This window comes from Drosophila santomea, chromosome X (assembly GCF_016746245.2).
Source record: "Drosophila santomea strain STO CAGO 1482 chromosome X, Prin_Dsan_1.1, whole genome shotgun sequence".
NCBI classification, from domain to species: Eukaryota; Metazoa; Arthropoda; class Insecta; order Diptera; family Drosophilidae; genus Drosophila; species Drosophila santomea.
Window position 1 is genome coordinate 9,311,224 of NC_053021.2, and position 27,913 is coordinate 9,339,136.

The window sequence follows — 27,913 nt, forward strand, 5'->3', positions numbered from 1 at the left end:
ACATTGTTTATGCACTAATTTGTCGGCAAAATGTTGGGCTTTTCTCGATTTAGTGTTCCAATCCCATTCGATACAAAACTATTTGTTATTTTATTTTATTTAGCTTTCGTTTAAAATTATTATTGAATTTCGCGCTTGAGTTTGGTTTTTCGTGTTTTTTTTTTTTTTTTTTCATTTTTTGGTTTTCCTTTTATGGCTACTCATTCAAAATCACGCACACGCACTCAATATATATATATATAGATATATATATATGTATATATATATATTTATCCGATACCTTCATATTTCTTCGTTTTTATATGTACAAGTCTAGTTAGAACTATGAAATGTGCTAAATTATACAATAAAAAAAAACAAAAAAAAATGGTATGTATAGTATATAATTTTTTTAAAATTCTTTATATATATACTATATATTTATATGTAATTCATAGTTGTCATAGAGTTGTTTGTTTTTATATTTATATGTGACTTTAGGTTTCCCCTTCTGCATTAGTTTAGTTTAGTTTGGCAACATTTTAAATTCGTTGCAATATCTCCAGTTGCTGCTAACATTTTTTTTTGGTTTTTTCGTTTGTTTCTGTTTCTGTTTATCTCCTTGATGATATCGTTCTTGCATTAGTTTACTTATAATTAGACAAAAAAAATTAAATTATGCCTTTGCTTAGCTGCTTTTTTCTTAGCTGTTTTTGCTTTTTGGGGCGAGTGTGTGTTGCTTTCTCTTTTCTTCTTTGGCGGGGGGAAATCCAGGTTTTTTTTCTCTCGTTTGGATGGGTACTACGGATTTGGAACTTGGGTTTGGGCTGTACGGATTACTTATAGGATGTCTACTGTAAGCTAGCTGAAAATCGTTTTGTTTCTGGTTTCCTTTGGCTACAGTTGATGTGTGTGTGTGTGTGTGTGAGTGGGTGTGTGTGGGTGTTGCATATATAGCTGCGGTATTTACAATCGAATCAAAGTTCCCTATATGTATATAGCATATATACAGTGGCTAATGCATAGCGCTTCTGTTTTTTTTTGAGGGGGAGGGGGGCAAGTGTGCGGGTTTGTCAGTGTAGTGGTGGTTGCTAGTGCTGCTTGCTGCATGCTGCATGCAACATGGAGCTCATGTTGCTGCTGCTGTTGCTGTTGCTGCTTTTGTCCATGGTTTTTACCTCTTCCCCAGCTCGTCCACATTCATTTTGCCTTTTCCTTAGATTTATAAGCTTAGATTCTTATTATCGGATCACTTGAAGCAATTTCTTGGCATTCTTTTGGTCTTTGTGTGTCTCTCTGTCTCTGTTTCTGTGTCTGTGTGTGTTTGTCTGTGCGTGTGTGTGTTTAGTTGTGTATCAGTGTGTGCGTGTAATGTCCTGTGTATCCTTGTTGTTGGGCAGTAGCAGTTGGGGGTTCTCGTTTTGGAGGGGAAGGCCCGTGTTCAATTGATTTATCATTTCAATTTGTTCACCGCTTTTTGCTCGTTTTTTTTTTTCCTGCAAAGAGAGGATTAAAAAGGATACCAATAAATGGCTTAGTTTGCTCAATTTATTCTCGTTAAATACCGCCAATTTAGGTGATTTATTATTTGTGATTGAATAACAGAAAAATACGCAAAATGTTTTTCAATTTTCAATTGTATAGAACATATTTGCATATTTTACAATTACTCAAAACTATATAGCTATTTTTTTTAAATAAATAGAAAATTATACTAATACATTTCTGAGCTAACAACAGGTTTTACTTTCACTAATAAGCAACTCAATTGAAAGCAATATAATATAGTAGATATAATAAATACTCACTCACCTTTGTTCTTATACAATTCAATAAATTATTGCATTTGATATGTTGGTCCATTGTTTCATTGTTCGTTCCTAAAAAAATTCTTGTATTTCTTGGTATTCAATTTGCATTCTCATTGGTTGTGTCTTAGTTGCAAACGATGTTTTCTTGGGTAATGCTCGAGTTTTCTCCATTTTTCAGCTTTCGATTTTTGGGCTTTCAGTTGTTGGGGTTTAGCTCTCCCTCTCTCGCTTACTCACTCTCTCTCTCTCTCTCTCTGAATGATCGGAGGAAGGGGGGCTTAAGAATCGGGGGATATACGAGTATATAGTTGAGGAGAAGGTGTATATAAATGTTATAGTTCTGTGTAATGCTGCTATTATTATTAGTATTATTTCTGGCCGCTGCTGGTTGATTACTGAGTGAAAGACATGGAGCGAAGTGGTCATCGTCGTGGTTATTGTGGTTGTGGTTGCCCTTGTGGTTGTGATGGTTGTGATGTTGGTGGTGGTGGTGGTGGTGCTGCTGCCGCCGTTGCGAAGAATACTATATGTACGAGGATCAGGAGCAGGTGCAGGAGCAGGATCTGGAGCAGGAGCAGGATCGGTATCGATATCGGTTTGGATCGGATCAGAACCAGCATCCGATACAGATAACTACAGATAATAGTCGCCCAGACAGGCCGATGTCGCCGCTGCCGCCGCCGCCGCCGTTCCCAATGTTGCATGTGCCGCTCCTGCCGCCGCTGCCGCTGCCGTGTTAACCGCCGCCGCTGTCGTCATAAACGACTATCAGTATCCAAATCCCGCCGAACCGTGGCCAGTCATTGAGGGTGTTACACTACTAACTATACCTAATTGTGTGGCTGTATTATTTGATTGTCAGTGTTGTTGAGCGGCAAATTTCATACGTTTTTGTTTTTGACGTTGATTGCAGAACCAGACGCGCACCACGTTTTTCTTCAAATCCAGCTTTTCGGCAATCGCTGCGATTTTCTCACCGGATGGCCTCGGCTGGACGGCGAAGTAGGCTTCCAGGGAACGCTTTTCAGGTGCCGCAATGGAAGTCCTTTTTCTTGAAAAAAGACTCGATATAGATTACTTTAGAAGCGGGGCCCTAAGCTGCGGGACGATCGGTAGTCGGATGTCGGATGTCGGTATACGGATGTCGGTATTCGGTATCGGTAGATATGGTGATATAATGGTGGTGCTCTGATACTACGTTCGACCAATGCGAAAAGTCCTAATTTTACGCGACATCTTCGCTTTAATTTGTGGCCTTTGCATTGGCTGGCGATACCCCATAATCGTTATTAAAAATGAAAATAATGATACGTAAATAATATTTTGGAAAATAAAATGGGGTTACTACAGCTAAATCATAATTTAAATAATTATAAATGATTATAAATGAATTAATTCATGAATTTCTAGATGTTTTTAAATAGATTTTAAGCAATAGCAATGCAATCCTTATGAAACGAGAGGCAGATGGCGCCACTGTTGCGCTCTGTGAGTCTGTGTGTCGGAAGTAAACTTCATCGTTAGATGGCGCTACGTTAGCAACTTTACTACTTTGTTTCAAGCAAATGCACCTGTTACCGAAATGCATTATTTATTAATTGGCTCTGCCACATCATTGATAAATAATTTGTACACCTTAATTCGATTATGGGCTATCGCACGTCAGTTGGTCCGCCATTTAGACCCGCATCTCTGGCTGTTTTTGGTGTCTGGCCAATTAGTTTGCGCTCAGATGCTGGATCAGGGTGCTCTGGGCTGGGTTATGGGCATGGTGGTCATAAAGGGATGTGGCGGATGTGGACAGTGGATAAGAAGGGGGAGGAGCAGAGGGGACAGGCTGGGCTACGCTACCGCATCAATTAAAACACTTTCTACCTTTTCTTTTCGCCCGCCGGCAGGACACTGGGCGCATCCGGATCGCGCCGCTTGTTTTTCGCCTGCGCCTCGGCCTCCTCGAGCCACGCCTGCAGGATGGGCTTGAGGGCGATCATGTTGTTGTGGGACAGGGTCAGGCTCTCGAATCGACAGATCGTGCTCTGCGACAGCGCTCCGACGCCAGGTAACTTGAGATTGGCCAGGGCTTTGCCCACGTCCGCCTGCGTGACACCTGTCATTTATCACAATAGTTGTGTTGAGTTCATTTTTTTTTTTGGTGATTGTGTTAACGAGTTAATTAGTTAATTAACTAACCCAGCTTGATGCGCCGCTGCTTGAAGCGCTCCGCAAACGCCTCCAGCTCGCGAGGATCGGTATCTGTGTCGGGATGCAGGCCAGCGGCAGCCACCGCCGCCGTGATAACAGGATGATGTACCGCCGAGTGTCCATGATGTCCTGCGATGACAGAGGTTAGTAAGGTGCACCCTCGCGGAGGCACTGCATCACTTACCCCCCGTGTGGCCACTTAACGTGCCCGGATGGTGGTGGCTCATCATGTGATTCATGCTGTGATAGGAACCGTGCAGGTGTTGGTGTGTGGGCGTCAGCGGCGACTCCGAGATGGGCGCCAGTGTGGTCATCGAGCCCGTCGGATCCAGCATGTCCAGCTGGTCCATCGAGTGGTGCATCTGTCGAGAAAAAGGATTTTCCTAAATAGCATTGGAATGGAAACGAACTCGATTAAAACATTTAGCAGCGCAAAATAAGTTTTATATTGTTACAAAATACAAATATGACAGTATCAGTGGCTTATAAATACATGATCTTCAAAGTTGCCTCAATGAATAATAAATACGAATTCAACTTTCCAACTTAAAAGTTCATATCATTATACTTCAGAGATTATGTAGCAAGTTGTAGAAGTTAGCAGGCTTTAACTGGAACCCCAACCGAAAGCCATTTGAAGCCCCAAGATAAATGAACACAAATCTGGCATCTGTGCATGTAGCCACTTATGTAAACGGCATTATCTTAAACACCATCATTAGCAGGCGCATCATTATCATTGTAATCAGGACCCAATTTGCCTGGTTTTTCCACTCACTCCATAAGAAATGTATTTAAAGCTACCTCTAATTAAAGTCCTCGCTCGTCCTCCATCCATCCTGAAGTAAGCTGACAACCCTTTTGCTTCAGCTGCACTTGTTACTTTCCCGGCGACGGAAGACGAAGGTGGCGGCAGGGGCCAAAGGATCCCCATTTGGCAGCTTTAATTGAACGGGAAATCAGGCCCACACACAGATACTCACACACACACACACACAAGCAAGCGAAACGAAACGAAATGGAACGGATACGGATACGGATGCGGATACGAGGGCGCAACTCGCAACTCTTTTGTCTAGCCATCAAATATTTATAGAATTGCTCAATTATTTATACAAATATGAATAGCAACTAAAAAGCTGGAACAGCGTGGAGCTGTCTTATTTCCCCACCCAATGTCCATGTTCCCTCGTTTTGTGTTTTGTGTTTTTGTGTTTTGCCTTTGTGTTGCTTTGTTAAGCATTTAAACTGATTACAGCTGAAAAGTATGCTACAGCACGGAGGACCAAATAGCCCGGATGGCCTCTTTCTGGCTCTTTCTAAGTCGCGCCCCCTCTCTTTCTGCCCCTCTGCCCTCCAGTGGCCATGCCATTTCCATTCGGTTGTAGGGAACTGGCAGGGAATCTACGAATTCGGAGGCTCGGTGGGCTGGGTCAGTCATATTTATTTATCTTTTTGTGAATGTGGCGCAGTCGGGCGGGTAAAACTAGCGCTTAGTTCTGCTCTCCTATGTACAGTTGGCAAATATGCCACGCCCCCACCGACGAAAGCCGGAAAATGGACACAGTTACGGAAAATGGGAAAATGGGAGGCGGGAAATGGAAAATGTGAACATCGGACCCCCAGCCCAATTATGTAAAACTCTAAAATGATAAGGAGAGGCCTATGGAGAACAATAAGACCCACACACACACACACGCATGCATGTACGTGAGTGGTAAAAACTATGTAGATGCTACTACCCCCGCCACAGCCCCGCAAGTCGTCCGTGCTCCGAATACAATGGCAAACTCTTCAATTATAAACCAATCCCAAAATTAGTCTGACGGTTATTGGTTTGCACCCTTGGCGCTCGCTCTCTCGCTCGCTCTCACACTCGCCAGCTGCCCATCTCTCTCGCACTCGTGAGTCAGCTGCGCGCATTGCCTCTCTGTCGCACGCGATGCTGCCATCTCTCTCGTCGCAGAGAGTACGGAACCACCCTGCGCGTAAACACACACACACACACACAAAGGGCATGCAAAAACAAAAAGAAAAACCAAATCGAAGGACCCAAAAATCCCAACTAACACGCGAGGGGAGAGAGAGACGGACAGAGAGAGGGAGAGCAAGGGAGAGGGCGATAGAGAGAGGGAGAGCAGGATTACTTGGCCATGGACCCGGACCCGGGTCCAAAAACCCATAGTCATAGCCGTAGCCGTAGCGCCGGGAGTCGAAAGTGGAAAGTCGGGAATAGGGATTCCCGGAGTCGGGCAGCGGGATGTGCTGCATTGTGGTTGGCTGGGGCTTATGCAAAATTCATGTGGGCAGTGCCGATGTCGCTGCCAGCGTTAACTTTACCGTTAACGTTAACGCCACCGTCAACGTCAGCATCAGCATCAGCATCAGCATCGCAGAGCCACCCACATCACCAACACCCCCTCTGTTGGCCATTTCATTAGGCGCATAATTTGTAATTAATAAAATTATTCAAAGGCGGCCAAAGGATGCTAAGCTGTAACTTAAAGCTTAAAGGCAGAACGTCAGCAAAAGAAAATACTTGGCATTAAATAAGTATTTGGCTTCGCTTTATTACGAACACTAAAATTGGGCATTATTATCAAAATAAATAAAGCTATAACTGAATATGGGTAGTACCATATAGTTTGAATTACATTACATTAAGCAACTGATATTTTACAAAATGTGTGTAAATGGGCAACCAATAGTAGGTTAAATAACTGAAGCAACTGAAGTATAAGACAATGAACAAAAATAAATGTTAAATAAATAAATTTTAAAAGGAAATCACTACTTTGTAGATCAAGGGAAACGTAATTTTCTTCTAGTGCATAGAAAACAAAGTATCCCAGATACAAAATTTCAGAGTGAGAGCGAGATGGCAGAGTATGTATGAGTTTTGGTGTGTGTAGGTGTGGGTGTGGCATGCCATATATCTCCACCCCTTTTTCGGCCAGAGGACAAATCAAATGCAACAATAGAAGGCAATTTGCAACCAAAAAGGATACAAATAAATGCGAGTAGCTAGCCGGAAAAAGAGGAAACAATTGCACTGCTGCCAAATTGCCAAATGTTGTCTGCATTGATTTCCTACTGCAACATGCACATACATACATATCCGTGAAGCTATATAGAAACATATATATCTGCTCTGCAGCAGCGACATAAGCCGAGCATCCCACACACACACACACACACGCAAACTTCTAGGGCTGTGTGTGTGTGTGTGTGCATAAGGACGCCATTTTAAACAAGAAATACTCTTGAAAATGCAAAGAGAGCTCGGATTTGGCAAGTAAGTTGCATATTCAATTTGGTAGCACAGCTGGAATAATGCTAATTAAAAGGTTGCCACATTTACTGGCATTTATAAATTTATCTTTGGTTAAATACATATGATTAAGTTGGGAAAATAATAATATACTTAACGGAAGAATATAACACTTTATGAACTATAAAACTCAACGTAAAAGTCAGAGCTTCTATTGTGAAAATGAATTTTATTATATTAAACAATACCTTCTTAAATGAAATTAAGAAAATGATAATGATAATTGGCACTTGTTTTTTTCTTTTTGGAATAAAAATAATAAGAAAAAAGAGTATTTAATTGTCGCTGAGCTTTTTTCTACTGCGAATCCGTTCATCTTACTTGCTTTCATTTTGCTCGGTGACTTGGGTCGCCAACTTCATGATTTATTAACAAATTTGCGAACAACATTTATTTATTTACCGTTTGTTGATAAACATGTGACTCGCTCTTCTGTCTCCCTTACTCTCTAGCTCTAGCTCCATCTTTCTCCCACCCGTTGAGCTTCTTTGCCCACTTTCGTTTCTGATTGTTTACGCGTAAATGACCTCATTATATATATAATGTAATTTGTTGTTGCCACACTGGGCTCCTTTTCTCTATTTTTTCCCCATCTTGTTTTGACATAATAAAGCGTTTTTGGCGCAATTTGTTGTATCTTTGTCTCTGTTTTTGTTTTTGTTTTTTTTTTTTGTTTGCCGTCTGTCTCCCAGCTCGCACCTTAGCTTCGTCCCCCATATTGCCGTCTCCCTCTACGTGTGCATGTGTGCGTGCGCTTTGTTATTGTTCATTAATGTTTAAGCATTGTTAATATATGGCGGTGTCTTTTGTCACCGAGCACAAACAGATGGAGGCGCATCTCCTTTTCAGGTTGAACACCCACTTTTCACGCCGCCAGAAAGCGTAGCATACTTTTCCGGGCTTCCACGTTGGGATAGGATCCTAAATTAGTGGCTAAACGAGGATTTTCGACCAGCACTTGTTAATATATAAATATATACATAAATGTACAATTGGTAGAAGCGTTTTTTGTTCCATGTTTATATTTGTAATAGTTAAAAGTTGGCATATGGCAATATAATTTGTAATAGTTAAAAGTTAGCATATGGAATTTATATTTGTAATAGTTAAAAGCATTACTTTCCATTAACTCAGTATTGATTCTCTTAAAAAAAAAAACCGCATTTGATTAGATTTGTTTAATATCACAGTGTGGATTCTTGGAGATATACGCTGGAGCTGGGCCATTTCTTTGATCCGATTGAAGAGTGAGGGATGGGTCTGGAAAGTATGATTTCGAACCGATTTCGTGTAGGATTTTGTGATAAAATGTGAATGGGAGTGGTATATGCGATTGCTAGTGTTATGGTGTAAAATTAAAGATCTGGAAGAGGTCCACAGATCCTGGTAGCTTCTACTTCTTGCGCTTCTCGACGGGCTTGAGGATTTGGAAGGAGCACATGAGGGTATTGTCCACGGACATCATGGCGCCGGCATTGTCGAATTCACCGCAATAGTTGGGGGCGGAGAAGAGGGTGACCAACTGGCGCTTGGCAAAGAACTCGTAACCATCCTCGACGACCTGGTGGGCACGACAGATCAGATCGAGATCGTGCTTCTGTAGAAACTTGACGACCACCTCGGCGCCAAAGGTGAAGCTGACGCCACGGTCGTTCTCGCCCCAACCAATGGTATCCTTGTCCGGATCGGACCAGAGCAGATCGCATAGCAGTCCCTGATCGGGCACATCGGTGGGTCGCATAATCCTGCGGATCTGCTCCATCGAAGTGAGATCCGGACTCAGTCCGCCGTGGCAGCAAAAGATCTTCTCATCCACAATGGCCACCACGGGCAGACAGTTGAAACAATCGGTAAATGTCTTCCACAACTTGATGGTATATCTGCGCTTGCACTCATCGTAGAATCCATAGATTCGATTAATGCTGGCGCACTCGTGATTGCCGCGCAGCAGAAAGAAGTTCTCCGAATACTTGATCTTGTAGGCCAACAGCAGGCAGATGGTCTCCAGCGACTGCTTGCCCCTGTCCACGTAGTCGCCCAAGAATAGATAGTTGGCCTCCGGCGGATAGCCGCCGTATTCGAATAGACGCAACAGATCATAGTACTGGCCATGGATATCGCCGCAGATCTTGAGCGGCGCCTCCAGCTCGAGGAGTATGGGCTGAGCCAGCAGTATCTCGCGCGACTTGAGGCACAGTCCACGGATCTCGCCCTCCGACAGCTGCACATTCTTGCCGGGCCTGGCGCCACGCACCTCCAGCAGGCGGGCAATGATGCTCTCCAGATTGAGCACCTCTGCCATGGTCTCGGTTTTGCGAGCCGCGGCTGCGTTGTCCGGGCTGGATAAGACAATCGTCTGGGACGCCGTTGGTGCTGCTTGTCAGGGACTCTGAGGACCCTGAGATTGCGCTTGACCGGAGACTGGGACTTGATCCTCGGCGGAGCTATGGAGCGAGCTATCAGCTATGGGCACTAGTTCACTTCTGTAGTGTAGCTGAGGTAGCTGGTAGCTGGTAGCTAGTAGCTCAACTTGTTCTATTCGTAAACTCACTTTTCTTTTCTGCAAAATGAGCGTGTGTTGATGACTTGCACTTTTGGTGTTAATTTGTAAAATTTTCTTTTCGATTTACTGTGCCCAATTCTTGGCTATAACCGAAATGGTATTGTTTCCTTTATATGTGAAGTTGTTGATTTCCTCACAAAATGCCCAATGAAAATGTATGAAAATGCTTTCGCTTCGACTGCTCTTTTTGAAACTTGAAGTGAAGGTGCTTGACAGCTTGGATGTGAATAAAATTTTTGATTACTTTGACCGAATCAATTTGACAAATCGATTTCTATGTCGATTCACTCGGCGATATCTTAGCTTTTTTCCCTACCTTCTGAATGTGGCTCCTTTTTTTGAATTTGCTGTGTTTGAGTTCGAGTGTTTCAATCCAGATTCTAGAATCCAGACTATTGTCCTTCTGCTGCCTCTCCTCTCTCAGTAGTCGTAGTCTATAGATCGCGTTGTACTTGAATAGGGTTTTTGGCGATTATATCATATGGGTATCGCTTTAGCGATTGAGAATCTGATTGGTTTTCAAATGCGCTGTGCACTTTTCACTGAACCGCACTTTCACACGTTGTCTTCACGCTTTTGCGATGGCTTTAAAATTTTAAAACAAATTTTGATTCGGGAACGGTGACTTTTATTTCTTTTCAAAAACTAAATGAATGAAAAATCAACGACAGACAAGTCAGCAGCTACATCCTATTATTTCAGCCTATGTTTCGTTTTCAAAAAATACAAATAAAAGTTATTTGTGCTGGCAAAAGAAGTCCTATAAATGAAATGAGCTTGACCATCCTTAGAAGCTCCCTCAACTCTAGAGTTTGTTGCACTTTAAGGTATTATTTGAGATGGTTACCCCTGGAGAAGTGCGGCGACCCTCGTCTGACCCTCAGCCATTTGTTCTTGTTACCTCTGATTGAGTGGAAAACTTGAAGTGCCCGAAGTTCTCCAGTAGTGCCATTTGCACTGGGTAATGTGCACCCCGCTTTTATAGATGAGCTTATTTCGCCGGGATTCCCTGGGATTCCCTGGGATTCCTGGGATTCCTGGGATTCCGGGGATTGCCAGCTAGTGTGGCCACTAATTAGCTGCAATTTGTTGGCGCAACTTGAAAAATTGCAGTGTAAGCAGGGTATTTTCAGTGTCCCAATAATGAGGCAATAACCCCGTGTATGTATGTATGTATATATATTGCATAAATAGCGAGCTGTTCGGAGCTGATTGAACTGCTCTTTGGCTGGGAAAAGGGCTCCACTGTACAGTGTGTATCGTGTGCTGGCGCACCGCAAAGCAAACATTCAAACATCCAAACAGCAGCGGCATCGTTTATTTTGGGGAAACAAAGGACCTCATTTTCCCCCATTTGTTTGACCAGCAAAGGCAGCAAGGACAACAAGGACAACATGAACAACAAGGACAACAAGCGGCAAAGTTTTATAAATGGCTTGGCCATTGTTGTGCGCCCGCCGCTGTTTGTTGAAATTAATTGGTGTTACACAAATGAGTAATTTTCAATGTACATAAATATTTGCACAAATTGCAATTTGCGTTGTGGCGCAGGGTGCAGGGGTGCGCAGTGCGCACTCACTTTCGAGTGCTATTCAAATAGCCATTTTTATTGTCAAGCGCTAATAATTTCAACAATGAATAATATGAACGGCAAGCATCTGTTATTATTCCAAACAAATCAAAACAAGTGCAGTCGAAACGAAAGCGAGTGGGCGGGCCCAAGAGTCTTGAGTGCTTTGAGTTCTGAGCTCTGGCTTTTGAGCTCTGATATCCAGAGTCCTGCATCCTGTGTGTCCTCCCCCTCGTTTTCTGGCATCCTGGCCACACACAAATCTTCATAAATTGCAACGGCCGGGGCGACAGTTTTGGGAATTGAGACAAAGTGCGAGAAGTGCCTGTGGACCGGGGGCGAAATGCGAAAAGGGGTCGCCAAATGGGAAAATGATACACTTTACTTTACTTATTTTTACACACACACACACACTCACGCACACGCACAGGCACATACAGAAAGGACACCCCGTCGCACACAGACACAATCAAGAAGCAACAAATTGCCGCATAAATGTGGGGTGGTTCGCCACGTAATAGATTTTATTTTATTTTTATATCCGCCAGACGCGCTGCCAGCGGCCAACTTTTTTCTTTTTTTTTTTTTTTAGGCAGGGGGTTGCGATTCATGGCCTTACTTACTTTTACTTTTTACATTTCTACCTTTTTACCTTGTGTTTTCCACCCCCCCTCTTTTCGATCAGAAGTAGGTGTACTGAAGGGGGGAAGGCAGCTAGATTTCACGGGAATTCCCAGGACATTCTATCTACACTGCTCGAAGTAACAACAACCCAAATGAAGCTCTTTATAACAGCTTAGAAATGAAACATGTTTATTAACATATTTTTATTGTCCAGAATATTTGCATATTATTTTATAATATTTTGCATAAAATTCATATTTGCATTACTGTCAAGTTTAAGAAGTTTGGTTGGAAGTAAGTTAACTTTATGAGTTATTTGCTATATATTATGTCAACTATGAATACATCAAGCTCAAAAGCGGCAACCATGGATAATTAAATAAAATGAGATGCATTTGTATTAAACACATGATCTTTACACCTTTATAAACTTGTTGCAAAGGCTGTTTCGATAACTCTGACTTTCTGGTAATTTCCCTGACCATTTCCCAAGCTCCTTTAAGTGTATTGCCATGCCACAGACGACTCATAAACATTGCGGAGCAACTGAAACGCGGCAATACGCACGCATACACTGCAATAATTTGCAGGGTTAATGGCAGCATATTGTCGCTGGCTCATCATGCGTGTGAGCCGAAATAATAGCAAAGGAAAAAGCGTGGAAAACCAGCAAGACCGCGAAGTTTTCCCGCCTACGGCGACCACCTGCCAACGTTTTTCAGAACACAACACCCCACTCCATCTTTAATTTCTGCTCGTAATTTTTTACACATTGCGGTCCCAGCTTAACGGCTGTTTTCTGGCCCGCTCTACTGGGAGGCACATCGATAGGGTAGGGGGGAGAAGTCCACCCACCTATACACCCACCCACCCATCCGCAACCACCCTCCACGGCGATTCGGTTGCCTTCTTTCACATCTTTCACATCACGCACACGGCGGCGTTGGAACAAGTGCAGCGGCTCAGGTGAGCAGGGAAAAGCGGCAAGTGGAAAAGGGGGTGGGAAAACACCGGGGGAAAATATGTACTACATTGTACGCTTTATTACACTTATAGGCATAGTTTTAGTGTAACCAAAGTTAGAATATAGAGCAATGAAGAAAGTAGTCTGCGTAATTTTAATCTTTATGTTATGAAAGCTAACTAGAATCTTAGGAAGTTGTGGGCAATTTCTTGCAGTGCAGAGCGAAAGTGGCAATCACACGCTGCGTCACCAGTCTGTGCAATAAAAACAACAACAAAAAGCACAACGACACGCTGCACACACACGCACATATCACACACACACACACGCACATAGCACACAAGGACACGAGGGATTCCACGTACGCCCATGGGTGTTGGTGGCGGGGGGTGGTAATAGAAATTACATACAAAGCAGCGGGCGAGGGGCGGGCAGCGGGTAGCGGAGAGCGGGTGTGGCACAGGTTTCCTCATTTCACCCGTGTAATTCTCCCCTGTTTTTTTCCCATTTTTTTTCGTCAGCCTGCACTTCACCTCACCTCCTCATCTCCTCCCCCTTGCCATCTTTCCATTTTTTCCGGCGGTGCGACATTAATATGTAGATGCATTAAGTACATTATCCGGGGTTACAACCTCCGGGAAGCAGCGAGGAGCAACACCAGATCCGGAGAAGCGCACGCAGCCAGCAGCCAGGAACTGCTGGTGCTACAAAGGTATGGTACCGTGGTTGGAAATGGGATATCTATCGGATATATCCTGGCTGGTTTCATCTGTCTTATAAGCTAATCTATCTGCCGGGCATTTTTGTTAATTTTGTAAATATTTACTAAAATGTTTACTTAAATATTTACTGAAAAATATGATAACAGAATGTATGTACATAAGTTTATAACTTTTTTATGATCTTAAGAATCTGAATATGAATGTACGTACGATGTGAAATATGGGTCGGTTATTCCACAAAATATCTAATATTTATTTTCTACTACCTATAAAGTTTTCCAAATAATATCTAATATTTATTTTATACTACCTATAAAGTATTCCACAAAACATCTAATATTCATTTTCCGTAAATTATAAAATTTTATAACTTAACAGCACTTGTTACTGCAGACTGATTCGGAAACATAAAAAGGGTAAAAATCCAGCTTGCGCCCTCGAAATCAGCAACTCAGCCCACTGTGCGCAGTGGCGGGGTCACGAAGGGGGCAAGGGAAATATTATGATTTATTTTTATTATGGCGGGTAAAGTGGTCTTTACAAGCATCAAACAGGGCCACGCCAATCGCCCACAGACGCGCCGAGTAAAAAGGCAGTTAGTTGGTTTAGGCCGTGAAGGGGGCGCAGCCGGAAGGATGCGGAGGAAGGGCATCCAGGAACACGACACGAGGAACACCAGGACTAAAGGACCGAAGTACTGAAGGACTGAAGGACACCAGGAGCTGGGGTGTGCCGAGTGGCAGGAGGGTGGCGCACAAGTTGTTAAATGGACGGGTGGATTTGCACTTGCCGTGCTGACTGTTATCTTCATTTTTGCTTTCAGTTATATTGCCTGGGAATTCCTGTGGGAGCTGCTTTTGGGCACGGGATCAGGGATCAGGGTACAGGGAATCCCACCTCCTCCTACTGGCTAAAACAAATTGTATGCCCGGCATGGGCATAAAAACAAGCGGATCAAACAGCCGGGCAGGTGGAATAGGAATAGGAAGCGGAATGGTTTGGCATGGCATCGTGGTGGTGGTTGGATTTCGTTCCATCTTTTTGCCCTTCAGGAGCCGCAAATCGCAAATCGAAAAAGAGTGTACCCGGATTTGCCATCCTCGTTGTTTTGACCGTAGCCGAGCTCATTGAAATTGCATTAATGTTCCGTTTGGCTGATAGATAACCCCTCGAAAAGGGGAATCGAAAAACCTGCCACCCCCCCCGCAGGAAGTTTGTTTCATTGTTGTGTAATGGAAATCTGCGTGTATAATCCGCCCCCCCCCCTGATAAGATGGGCGGGATAAACTAGTTATGGCCATTAATGCGATCAATTTGATGCTCACTTCGGTGTAAGTAAATAACAGTCTTATTGAAAAGCAGGCGGACTGCTCTGCAAATGGGAAACATATTCACCGCGACCAACCGACCAACAGCCCTCGTCACAGTTGTAACTGATAATTGCCGAGTTCTGGTCCTAGATGAATATATATGTATGTACATATGCCATATATTACAGGGATCATCGTGAAAGGGGGGTTGCAAGTGCGGGGATTGTGGGTCAAGTGATGCGTTGATGTGCATTTTAAGCAGGTTAACCTGTTAACTGTCACAACCCTTTTTTATTCTTTTTTTGTCTCTTTACTTTACTTGTGAAAGGGGGTTCAACTTAGTTAGATCCGATTTATCAAGTGGCACGCAAGTGTGGACAGATGTTAAGTTACATCCTACATCTTAAGGGACTCTTCTGCACTCAGCGAAAAATATAGCCCATTTTCTTAAGAAGTAGTTCTGAGAACAATACATTATTCGTTACTAGCAATATCTTATTCATAGGCAAAAGCAGAGGCATTTCCATAAGATGCTAAACACATATGTGTTTAGTAAGAAATTGAAACTATGTATTTGAACGATAAACTAGTCTGTTTGAACAGTTTTGTAAAGTAAAGCACTTAACCGATTGAGGATGGCAGTTTAAGTCTAATTGTTTAAACTGTGCAGTCTTTTGCGGTATTTCGTCCATTGACTTTGATCCGATTGTAATCGGCAATTTGGCCAATCAGTCGATTAGGGCTAAAAGCGGTTTTTCCCGAAGTGGGCCATTAAAAATGGATGAAAGTGCAGGGAGAAAGTGCAATTTGCAGTCGAACTTCTAATACGCCGTTGCGTGAAATTGTGTGCAACTATTAACTGGCGGCGAGGACGAAAAGGACGCGGTGCCACCTGGCGTATGAGCGATGTCCGTGTCCGTATCCCTGTCCGTGTCCGTATCCATGTCCGTATCCATGTCCGTGCCGGTATCCTGGCGTCGCTGCCCTTTTCTTATTCTCTGCAATCCCCCCCCAAAGCCGAGAAGTGCCCGTATTTCGTGTCTTCAATTGTCTTGGCCATAAAAAAGACGAACACATACAGGACCTAAATAATTGATGAAGAAAAGGAAACTAAATAAATAAATAAAAGGAAACATCGGGTGGCGGGGGCGGAAAGTGGCGGTTTTTGGCAGATGGGGGAGTTGGTAAATTGTCACTGGATGACACAAAGCTTTCTGCACAGCGCAAATAATAAAATAAATAAATGAAAACCATGCTCGATACACAGACGACAGACATTGAACTTTCACCTAAGCAAAAACAAAAACAACAACAACAACAACGGTAACAACAGCCACATGACCAGTCGGCCACTAAATAAAGTTAATGCATTAATAATCATAATTTCCTCAATATTTCATGAGTTCATTGTGGCCACGTTTGTTATGTTTGGTTTTTTTTTGCGGCCAACCATCCTGTTGGTCGACATTAAATATGGTTACACATTTAATTAAGTCAATCAAACGGAGTCGGCGATAAATGACAAGGTAATCGATAAGCAGACAATACTGTTGATGACCAGACGATAAGCAATATGCAATATGCAATAATCGATAATTGGACAATTTGAACGATTTCCTGGTTGGGCAAAACGGGCCATCAGTTATTTGCTCAACTCCACTTTTCTGTTGACTTTTCAGCTACAAAAAGTAGCAATTTTCCAAATGAACTAGCAAAATACAGTTCAATGCACGCTAAAGTATAGTAAAATGCCTTCCGTTTGATTTGCAATTCGAGTTCGTCCTGCAATTAAAGCTGCTAAATGGCGGTGATTATGGAACTTTGGATTAAATATAAATGGGATACTTTGTCGTGCATTGCTGCAAAATATTGTGTTTGTTATTATAGTAGAAATAGGACAACATATTGATTTGAGTGTTATAACTTAGTGAACAGTTTTGGTGACATGTTTCATGTTTTTTATATGTAAGGAACTATTTATAATAATTTTAGATTGGTTTTTCTTGTCAGTTTTCGAGAATAGAACACAAGTTCAAAATACTCGAGAAACTTCAATCAACGCAGCAAACACGCATTTCATCGACACGCGGAATGCGCGTTTGTTTGGACTTCAGCGGGTATCCCCCGAAGGTCCACCCTAAAGCAGCCACCCTAGTTAGCGGTAAGTTGTTTCTAATGTGCACAAAAGACAAATATTTGCTGTTGTCGCCTGTCGCCGCTGGAAAAATAGTTGAAGCCAACCGGAAATGGACGCGGACATGGAGTTTCGAGGATTGCGTGCGGAGTGGCAATGGTGAGTTAACGATATTTACAAAACAATATTCCGACCGCAGGGCGGGGAATGGAGTAATGCAGTAAAAATCAAACAGGTGCACTAAATGAATTCAATATGATAAACCACTTGTGGTTGAACTCCTGGAAATGGGAACTGGGAACTGGGACCTCGTGTCCTGCAAGTATCCTGGCCAGTATCCCTTTGGGCGGTGCGTGCATTGGAAAAGGACTCAAATCGACCCGATTCGTCGTTTCATTTCGTTTAGTTTCGTTTCGAAGGGAAATTGAGCCATATGTTGCGAATACTAATGGACAGGATATGCCCCGAACCCGGAAGTATGTAAGTGTAATTTAAATTGAATTAAGTGAGTGAGGGTGGATTGGGTTTGGGTGTTTGGGCATGGCCTGGAAAATATGGACTAACCAGATCGGAGCATAAGTTTCGGACCGGAAAAATCAGCGATAAATGCCTGCAAAGTGGCCAGCTCCGTAGCCAGAATCCAGAATTCCGAATCCCAAGTCCCTGCAGCCCGAATTTCATCCCAGTTGGGAGCTGAAATTGATAATGTATATTTTGCCGCCCGCTGCCGTAATTGTTACAAATGTTCTGACAACCTGACAACAAACCCGCCCCTTTTTTGCATTGCAAACATTTCGAGCATTTCGAGTTTTATGATGGATATGATTATTTTAATTAGCATTATATTTACTCTTGTTTACCCTTTTTGCCGCCGACCCCCTTTTTATTGCCATCGTCTCTCCACATAATTGGCTTTTCATATGCTCGCAAAAACCAGAAACCGAAATCCGTAAACCGAAAACCGAAAAACCAGTTGGATAACCAGCAGGATTGCTGTTGGCTGTTTTCCTTGCTGGCTCGTAAATTAGTTTAATTTAATGAGTTTTGTAATGCTGCTGGGGGCCTTCTGTCTTCTGGCATAACGATTATGACACATGTTACCAGACTTTCTGACAGCCCACCTCTCCCCTCCCATTCACTCGTCCAACTGGAAAGTTTCCATGCCAAAGGATTTTGGGAGCTGGTAGGGGATCGAGGTGGATATATAAGTAGCACTGTTAGCAAGTTAACTACGTAGCTGCCACAATTAGCTGGAGTTCGTAAAGTCGGGCTGACAGAATTTTACATTTGAAAATAGATGGAACTGGATAGGGAGAGTGGAGGAGTGTCCATCTAATGAATTATGCACCGATTTACTATAACTTTGGACCTGGAAATAATTCACAAGACCAAATGCATATGAATAATCTTATTATGCTTGTAATGAGCACACGTCTAAGTAAATATTTCAGAATTTTGAGCAGCAAGTCATAGAAATGGGTTCTTTACATCTGCAAAAAAATGAGTTTGAAACTCGACAAACTCAACGTTTGACACCAAGAACACAAGGAAGAGTACGCAAGGATGCACTGCGACATGGCGGAGATTGTCCAGGGATTGTAGCAAATGCAGAAGAAAGCCGAAGGGTTCCTTGCGGCACCGCAATTAAAAAATTCTTTTCGATATGCCAGATATTGGTGCTTGACAGCCAGCTGTGCCCCACTAGATTATTCCCACATGGACAAGTAGTGCTCTTTGGGGGTCTCCATATTTCATGTGCGACTGCTGACTGCCGGCGGTTGGGTGGGTCAGTTGCCAAACTTGTTTGCGGTCAACACAATGTGTCCGGTCTCCCACGGAAGGGTTACGTCTAACCTGGACTTGGATGTCCTCGAATCCAACCACTAAAATACTTTCCAAAGGTAACATTTTAATGTTCTTAAGAGCGTTTTGAAACTAGGTCTTCGCAGTTTGCCTGCAAAATGAATTTAATCTTAATAATAAAAATACATTTGTAGGCTGTAAATTTGAATTCTAATATTTGGTAACAACTCGCTGTTACAATTGTTATTTGAGAGCTTTGATTTGTTGTCTTTATTAATAAGCCCGCTTAGGGCGAAAGCCTCTGGCCGGAAAAGCCAATTTGCTAACAATCGAATCGCAGGTCGTGTGCGGGAATTATTTTACGGATATTTCCTGCTTGAGGATGAGGGTGTTCCCAGTACCCAGTACCCAGTTCCCAGTTCCGAATCCTTGGGAGTGTGGGTGATTGATAGAGTTGGCCGGCACCTGAGACAGAAATCGAAACTCCCTGGTGCGTCGCGTCGAGTGGGTTTGCCGAAAATTAAGGACAGCACGCGCTGGCAATTGGGAATGGTTATGGGTTCTCGGTTATGGGTTATGGGCTATGGGCTATGGGCTATGGGCTATGAGCATGTGCTCGGTGTGTGCCCTATGTGCCCTATGTGCTTCATGTGCCAGGAGGGACTCGAGTGGATTATTTTGCCTACGGACGATTGCCGGCGGATGGATGGGGGTCACGACCACATCAACCACCAACGCGGACGGCGGCGCGTGGACAGGGCGCACTTTCGTCATGCTCGATTGTGCCGAAAACAAGTGGCAACTTGCAACAGCAGCAACAGTGGCCACACTAGCAACCTGAGCAACATGCAACATGAGCACTATGAACAACTAGCTGCAGGACAGTAAAGCAAAAACAGAAAAAATAAATAGAAGGAAAACAGGTTGCTGGTGTAATTTGATTACAATCAACTTCTAATAGAGCGGCAGCAAAGCGGCAACCACCACTTGGGCCCTAACCCCCCTCTGAAAGGATAGAAGGAAGGAGAGTCCTTTTTGGAACGCCCAGTTCGAGTTGAAGTACAATACAATTAACGACACGAATCATGATGTGCTTACCTGGCAAACGACCGTCACGTGGCGCGTTCCCAGAAGGCTTACACGTCACAATTTTAATTTTATTAAAGAAACATTTCAAATTAACCACACACACATAGTGTACTTGTGTGTATGTATCTGTAGGTAGACATGCGTGTGACCATTGAAAACGGAAATTGGAGTTCTCGGCTGTCCCAATGCGACAGTTCCGTTTCCCTTTGCCCCGTTTCCCCGTTTTCGTTTCCGATTCCGATTTCGATTGCGTTTCCCTCGCATTAATAACCCGCCTCATCAGGGAGTGACTTTCATAATTTGCAGCATTCTAGACGTTGGCTAATACACCGACCTAACATCCCCGACCTCTACAAAAACCACAGGTTGGGTTCAATCAACCGCAGGACTGCCACTTCCGGAAGTGAGTAGCTCTCAAATACTCGTACTTCCACCTTGCTTTCAAGCCAACTACTCTAGTCTTAGCTGTCGCGGCTAATTAGGTTCAGAAAAAAGTGTTTTTCAAATGCTGAGTGATCTATAGATGAAACTGTTCAACCAAATCCATGGATGGACTTTAGCTGAATGTAGATGTATGCTTCAAAAGTAAGATGGCTATGTACGAGTAGCATTTGGTAGTTCCCCCGACTTTAGACTTGGACTTGGAGGCGGACTCACCTGCAACGGACGCTGGGGAGGCCCACTCATGGAGTGATGGTGGTACATGACGTCGTGCTTGATTTGGGAGGGCATTTGGCTATGTACATGCTGGGCTTGGTGCTTCTGGATGTCGACGGCGGCCAGGGCCTCCGCTCTGCTGAGGATTCCATCGTTGATGCCCGCGAAGATATCACCCTGTGGAGTGGATAAAAGATCGCAGATCGTAGTGGTCAGTAAGGTTGGATAATATCAGGGTTAGTGCTGGTGGTTATATGCATGTAGGGGGTTGAGGATGCAGGGATATACAGTTGGTCCGCAGGCAAGAACACAATCGAAACAATAGGGAATAGATTTTAATATATTTATACATATATTCATATATATATATATTTATATATGTGTTTATATAGAGAACAAATCACCCAAATCCAATTCGAATTTTCGGTTAAACAAAGGCAAACTTCGATGTCAGATACACGTTGGCATACATATAGATATACTGCGAGATATATATACATATATAGGTCGGCGTCGGCGAGAGAGATCAAATATGAAATATCAAATCGAATCGAATATCAAAGATCGAATGTACATATATATCAAAATGAATTTCAGAAAAGGAAAATCAATCAATCAAGTCAAGACAAACATGGTTTACTGGTTAACTGGTTAACTGGTTTACTTTGTTGTGTTTTCAATATAGTAACTTACATTCTGACGTGCTGACCACGAATTGCATAATAGGGAAGCATCTTCTAACAAACGACTCTGAAAAGACGGAACAAACATCGATAGTATTGTGTATAGATTCAAGTGCCACTGCAGCAATTATATATGTTTTTTTGTTTTTTTTTTTTGATAACAGAGGCAAAAACCGGGGAAACCTTAAAGCCTTTAACCAGCTCGCTTCCTATCGATTTCTTTCGGCCACTAGCGGCTTTTTAAATAAATAATATCAAAAGTTTTTCGTTTCCCGTGCCCGCTGGTTCATCTTCATGTCGCCACCGTCGTCGTCGTCGTCGTCGGCTATATTATTCCAGTCTTATCGATTTTATATTCTATATATATATAGATATATATATATATGTTTGTATATATGTTTGTATATCTGTGCTATACATGGGCATGCAGCAAACTCCTTGTGTACACGAAACTCGCACGAATTTTTCAGTTAATCAATTATTTAGATGCGCACAAAACTTCAAAACGCCGCACGACGAAAACGAAAGACGACTAAGTCGGGGTTTTCCAGTGTGAATGAGACGGAACCCACATGGCCAAAAGCCAGAGGCATTGCTCACGTTTTGCGGCCCATTTTCAGGCGAAAGGCGTAATGCGAAGGACCAGCGGGTTGCACTGAGAAAAAAGATTTCAATACCTAAGTTTTGGTATCTAGTTTAATTACTCTTAATTTCCTGGGAACTCTATTTTTAAGAACTTTAAGCAGCCGAGCAAAACTAAAGAAGTACATTTAAATTCAAAATTCATTTCAAAAGTAAATGGCTTTAAAGGATCTTCGACCTGAACACTTGAACATAAAGTTTTGCATTTTAAAAGTCGCAGTGTAGTGCCTGCACCCATCTCCCTCACACCGCAGCAGGCTGTCTCTCTTTGGAACACGAAGGACCGCAATAACCGGGCGGCGGCCATCGTAGAAATCAAAATGTTGTGCATTCCCAATGATGTCTTGACCATCCAGCCATCCAAACAGCCAGCCATCCGACCATGGTTGCTTACACTTGCTCCAAGGGGGCGTCTTTGGAGGGGGCGTGGCACTGGGGGAGGACGGTGTGCAAATAATCTGACAGCGACAGTTTGCTTGCACTTGCAGGTGGACATGGGCGCACAACAAAGGGGGTCGTGTTAGCTTAATGGCCACGCTTACGCGTGCTCCCATTTCAGGATGCCAAGCAAATGGCAGACTTGTAAGGCCGAGACACAAAGGACCAGTGGAGGGAAAAAAAGAGAAAGTAGTTGAAATTTTACAAGAGCAATCATTTTTTGGGCTAACTCGATTTTTCATCTGAAATGCGTAGCTAGTTTTAAGTGGCGCTACTTTGCTAGCAAAGTCTATTCCAAAACATAAAAATAAACATTTTTGAATTAATTTTGGACTGCTTATAGTTACCAAATACTACGCAGCTATTTAAGGTCTTTAAAATATTTGTTAAAAGGCTTTATTGTAACTTTATAATTATTTAATTTTAAAAGTTATATTCCATTCCTTGCATTTCAGTGGTATTTATTTATTTGATAATGAGATCTTTTTCAATGGTTAGCTTTGGATTGTTAAGTATCATTACAACACAATAATAAATAATAATAAATACAATATATATATCTAAATTTAGACGACATTTCTTCTATACCTGGCCATACTTTTGAAAATTTTCTTCCTGTCTTGGAATTCTAAAACCGAAATCCTTGGCAGGACGAGCCCTCCTAACCAGGATTTGCAACAGTTTGTTGGCCAATAAATTTCAGCACCGCAACGCAGCAGTGAATTAATTTATGAATTAATATGCGCAGTCATTCATCAAATGCTGCTCTCTCTCTCTTGCCCTCTCTTTCTAGCCACGACCTAGGCCAGGATCCTGGCCATCGGAGGAGCGGGGGAGAGGGAGAGGGGAGACGCTGGCCAGGACGCTGTCTTGACCTGCTCACACACACACACACACACACGTAGAAATACACATGGAAAAAGGGATGGGGGGTTGGCAATGCAGGCTGACACTTGCACATAAATTCTTTATTAGTGTGAAAAATTAATCAAGTGAACTGTTTTTTTCTTCTCGTCCTTTCTCTCTCTCTCTATCTCTTTCTGTCTCGCACTTGTTTGTTTGTCTCATTTTTCTCTCCACGTGTGTCTCGTGTTCTTTACGCGTGTGTGTGTGTACTGCATGTCTGCATGGGTGTGTGTGTGCCTTAAATAAATAATTTAATTTTTTGTTTGTTGTTGTTTATTTATGTGGGAATTTAATATTCATGATGTGTGTAAATAGATACGCAATGCTGAATGCTTAATGTTATCGATTGCGCTGCAAAACAAACCGCCAAAAATATTCGTGCAATTAAATTCGAATAAATTTAGGTACTTTAAAACCAGCAGCTTATTTAATGCAGTAAGAAAGTTTAAAGAATTTATACTTCATAGTAACTGAATGTAGATTAGTAAGAAAGTTTAATGAATTTATACCTCATAGTAACTGAATGTAGATTAATAACGATTTTTTATTTTTAATAACGAAATATTTCTGATATCCGCAGAATATTAATTATTGTACAGATGTGCATGCTTAAACTATTATAATCTACTACTAATATCCCTTTTTTTATTTATTTTTAGGCATTTATTCCCATTCAGAAATTATACAAATGTTAAAGTTAAATTAAAGAATGTAGAAAAGACTTTTAAAGCTCTTTTTTCCTTTGGTTTTTAAATAACTTTGTAACTTTATAAATGGCATACTGATTATTGATTTACTAAAAAGTTTTCCACCTATTTAATATCTCAGTTGGCAAAAATCGAGCTGCTAATCCTCTGATTTAATTTGTTTTTCCACTTTACCCCTTAAAAATGCCTGGTTCCATACTTTTTACTTCCATCTTAATTTGGCCAATAATTTGTCAATTGTTTTCCAGCTGGATTCGTTTTAATGCCGCGGTCATTTAATGCAGTTTATGAATATTTAAATCAAATTAACGCCGCCGCTGTCCACTTAGCGCGCCAACCAAACAATTCAAGCTAAATGACAAATGCCCAAAGCCGCCCCCCCTCTCAGTTTTCTCAAAACGGAAAATAGAAAAAACAGAAGCAGAACATAAAAAAACAAAAAAAGATAAAAAACAGAACACCCGCCCCTGAAAATCACACTTCTCTGGTTCTTTGGCTTTTCAGCGGGCATACATATACGAGTATCTTCGGCGGTCCAGGGGATCGGCGACAAATTTCCATTTAATGGACTGCAAGGCGTTAAGTGTTTTTGTAACCAGCTAAAAAGGTGCTTCTTCAGCCGCACGTCCCACCCACCCCCTTCGAAGGCGGACTTCCCCCCCGCCCTCACCGTCGACTACTTAATGCCCAGCCAAGGGTAGCATATAAATCCTATAAATCCGCCGCTTTGATCATTCAACGTGGTCCGCTGGCAGCTTTTCAAAAAGCCGAAAAGTGGCTAACGGCCAGTTGAAATGGGGCAGGGGACAGGGGGGCGGTAAATCCGATAAGCAAATGTAGTTGTTGCCCCTTAAAGAAGGAAATACACTTGAAGTGATTTCCTCCTTTTGTGCCGTTTAAAGTGCTTCTGTGTCGGATTAATTTAAGGACTTGCCGCGCGGGGTTGCAACTTGGTGGGTGGCGAAAAATCGCGGTCGGCGTGGCGGGGCGGGAAAAAAAGTTATTCACCTGTTCGGGCAATCAACCTGCTGTTTTTTCTAACAATTTCCCAGCCCCTTTTCCGCATTTGTTTATGCACTTTTTATGCCCTAGCAATGGGTGGCATAATTTTGGTGGAAGACCCAGACATTTTTGCCTTCATAAATTGCCAGCCACTTGGTTTTTATTGGTGTTTTTGAACTTTAATTGAAATGAAAAAGACGCAGTTTTTCAATTTTTGTTTTGTAAGGGTGTTGTGAAGAACCTTTGCATTTTTTCCCTTGGTAACTATTTTATTTGTAAGGCCTTTAAATAAATTAGATTTATGCCGCTGTAAATGTATTTGTATTGCTCATCAAATCTTATCTAATAAAAATAAAGTACAAAATATAAATTATTATCTATTAGATCTCAACTATGTTCTATTAGTTTTTATACAACATCTTTAAATATAGCTGTTGGTTAAAGTATTTTTACGAAAATTCCTATTTTTCATTTGTATCTTTAATGCGTAAAATTCGCCATCATCAACGATGCTATAACCATTTCCACTCAGCCATGGTCGTTTATTTTTTGTTCGTCTTTCTTCTACACCGGGCTTTTACATTTTTTATTTGTCTAGCTGGTCAGCAGCGCATATAAATAGTTGGTAAATAATTAATGCAAATGAATTTCAAATCACTTTTCAAGGTTACTGCACAACCCTTCAGTTTTGGGTTCGCTTCGTGGGCAACGGAAGACCCACAAAATCCGAAAAACTTTAGGCGACATTCACGGCGTAATTAAGACGAATACTGTGCCGGAAATAATCGCGAGCAGCAAATGGGAAGTGCAGTTGCATAGCCATTTCCGTTTCCGTTTTCTGTTCCTGTTTTCGTTTTTTACTTTTCGCTCTTTGCTGTTTGCTTTTTTGCTTTTTCACCTGTAATCCTGGGACAGCAGACTGGCATCAATAAACCTGTCTGAGAACTGTCAGTAATAACCATTTAATGTCTGCCCATGTTCCCATTCAATTTTTAACTCAAAGCTCATAAAAGATTCAGCAGGACACTGGGAAACTCCGAGACGCCTGCCAAATACACCGAATTATTCGTTATTTATGCATTCAGTCGGGAAAAACACGGCATCCTTCTTAAGCAAGTTGGTATTCCCTTTTTTACATTCAGCTGCCAAATGCAAATGAAAGTATGAATGGAGCCCATATTTGCAGGTCACAGGACCACACACACAGCTTTTTATATATTGACAACTTTTCCCTTTCTATGCGCAAAGTGATATTTAAATGGGAAGCTGAGGATCTAGTTGCTAAGTCTTTTACATACTAGAAATAGAAACAGGATTATAGGGGAAAACACACAACTGAGCATTTTAGTAATAATGAGGAAAGCTGCTATCCTTGCCTTTTTCGGAATAAAAACAGTTTTGTATTGCAATCGTAGTCGGATATACAAAATATTTATCACTGGAGTGAAAAGTATTTAAATATTCTATAAGGTAGGTATTACCTCTGCTCTTTGAAATACATTTTAATCTCTGATGATTTTAGCTCTCTAAAGGAGTGACAACGAACAGCCAAGTTATATAAACATAAAGCATTTATATCATATATAATATTAATGTAGCTCGTAATCAATAGGATGACTTGAAGTTCTGTGGTTGTAGAAGGGTTTTGATTACATTCCACAGCAAATTCAATTTGTTTTGCAATGACTCGGAAGAACTCAAATAAAGTCGTACTAATGTGAAAATCATACCTCGAGAGAATCGCAAGATGATGAGATGTGAATCTGTAGAAGGAAGGATATTCTGTGGTATAGTAAGTGTCTAAGTTATCAATATATACTTATTTAAGTGCTAAGCGTCTGTAAACTACACTTGTGAGTGATTAAAATGACTAGCTATGATTACAGTGTGCGAGTAAATTAATATATTTAATAGCAGTCCCATAAACTCAGAGGATCTTAAGATGGCATCATGTATAAATAGTTAAGAACACATATGAGTAGTAATTATTATTTCCCCTTTTAGGTTTGTCTCACATAAATGAGTTTTGGGATCCGGAGAAGAAGGACATTGAAAAAACTTTCTTAAGAACCAATGTATTCAAAGCCTTTAGCATAATCCTAAAATTTTCATTGAGATTCAATCGCACGACATTGAAAGACTAATAATTTATAGTAACTGATAGTAAAACCAATTGCATTTGCCAATATAGATGTAAGATCAAGAGAAATCAAAAGTGGACAGAGAGGATTCCCTCAACAACTTCTTGGCTTCCTATGCACCACATCGATGGGTTCGAATGGGATCATTGGGTGAGGTTCTGGCGGCGACTGCCGATGGATATACTTACAGATGGATTTGGCATGCAGCGACGCATTTGCTCCGAACTTCGATAGGAGGGACTGTAGCGTCCTGGAAAACAACTGGGCGCTGACATTTTCATTTTATCCGTCGTCGAGTACATCGACATTGTCATGCAGCCGCCGACGAAATCCTCCTCCAGCTTGAACGCCCTGGAGGCGTCGAAAGTGGTTGGCGAGTAAATTTTGAAGCACTTACTGGGACAGCCTTAGCACGTGTCCTGCATGCAGGACATCAACAAATATCAAATGCACTGGGCCCGCTCAACTGCGCCCTAAACTATATATATATATTTCTACTTTATATATTGGCTTCTTCGATCTTTGATCTGCGATCGATCGTATGCACTGCACTTGTATTTATACTCTTGGCCGTTGGCTAGTTAATGAATTGAATGGTATTCGTGGTACGCGACAGAACTGAGAAAAAAATCACA

General features: G+C 42.0%; 2 protein-coding genes across 9 annotated transcripts; both read right to left on the minus strand.

Moving 5' to 3' along the window:
• Window positions 1-1,790: 1,790 nt before the first annotated feature.
• Window positions 1,791-27,739, minus strand: LOC120456470 (inhibitory POU protein). Of its 8 annotated transcripts, none has more exons than XM_039643319.1 (8): window positions 27,467-27,739; window positions 21,453-21,509; window positions 20,760-20,936; window positions 4,177-4,375; window positions 3,981-4,121; window positions 3,666-3,897; window positions 2,678-2,841; window positions 1,791-2,620 (listed from the first exon to the last, which is right to left on the minus strand). In XM_039643319.1, exons 1-8 carry the CDS (start codon window positions 27,590-27,592, stop codon window positions 2,559-2,561), a joined length of 1,158 nt encoding a protein of 385 aa, XP_039499253.1. In that variant the 5' UTR covers window positions 27,593-27,739; the 3' UTR covers window positions 1,791-2,558. The 8 variants fall into 8 exon arrangements, with proteins under 8 accessions (XP_039499253.1, XP_039499256.1, XP_039499255.1 ...); XM_039643322.1 differs by having other exon boundaries at window positions 2,505-2,620; window positions 2,678-2,835; window positions 4,177-4,354; XM_039643321.1 differs by having other exon boundaries at window positions 2,505-2,620; window positions 4,177-4,354.
• Window positions 8,409-10,539, minus strand: LOC120456471 (serine/threonine-protein phosphatase alpha-3 isoform). The gene is made up of 2 exons (XM_039643329.2): window positions 10,203-10,539; window positions 8,409-10,102 (listed from the first exon to the last, which is right to left on the minus strand). The coding sequence occupies exon 2, from the start codon at window positions 9,623-9,625 to the stop codon at window positions 8,717-8,719; it is 909 nt and encodes a 302-aa protein (XP_039499263.1). The 5' UTR covers window positions 9,626-10,102; window positions 10,203-10,539; the 3' UTR covers window positions 8,409-8,716.
• Window positions 27,740-27,913: the final 174 nt, after the last annotated feature.

Coding starts and splice junctions, on each gene's coding strand:
- LOC120456471 (XM_039643329.2), bottom strand. CDS start 9,625: ATGGCAGAGGTGCTCAATCTGGAGAGCATCATTGCCCGCCTGCTGGAG.
- LOC120456470 (XM_039643319.1), bottom strand. CDS start 27,592: ATGACAATGTCGATGTACTCGACGACGGATAAAATGAAAATGTCAGCG. Junction 4,122..4,176: donor GTTAAGTGGCCACACGGGGG/GTAAGTGATGCA, acceptor CTGTCATCGCAG/GACATCATGGACACTCGGCG. Junction 3,898..3,980: donor GCAGCGGCGCATCAAGCTGG/GTTAGTTAATTA, acceptor GATAAATGACAG/GTGTCACGCAGGCGGACGTG.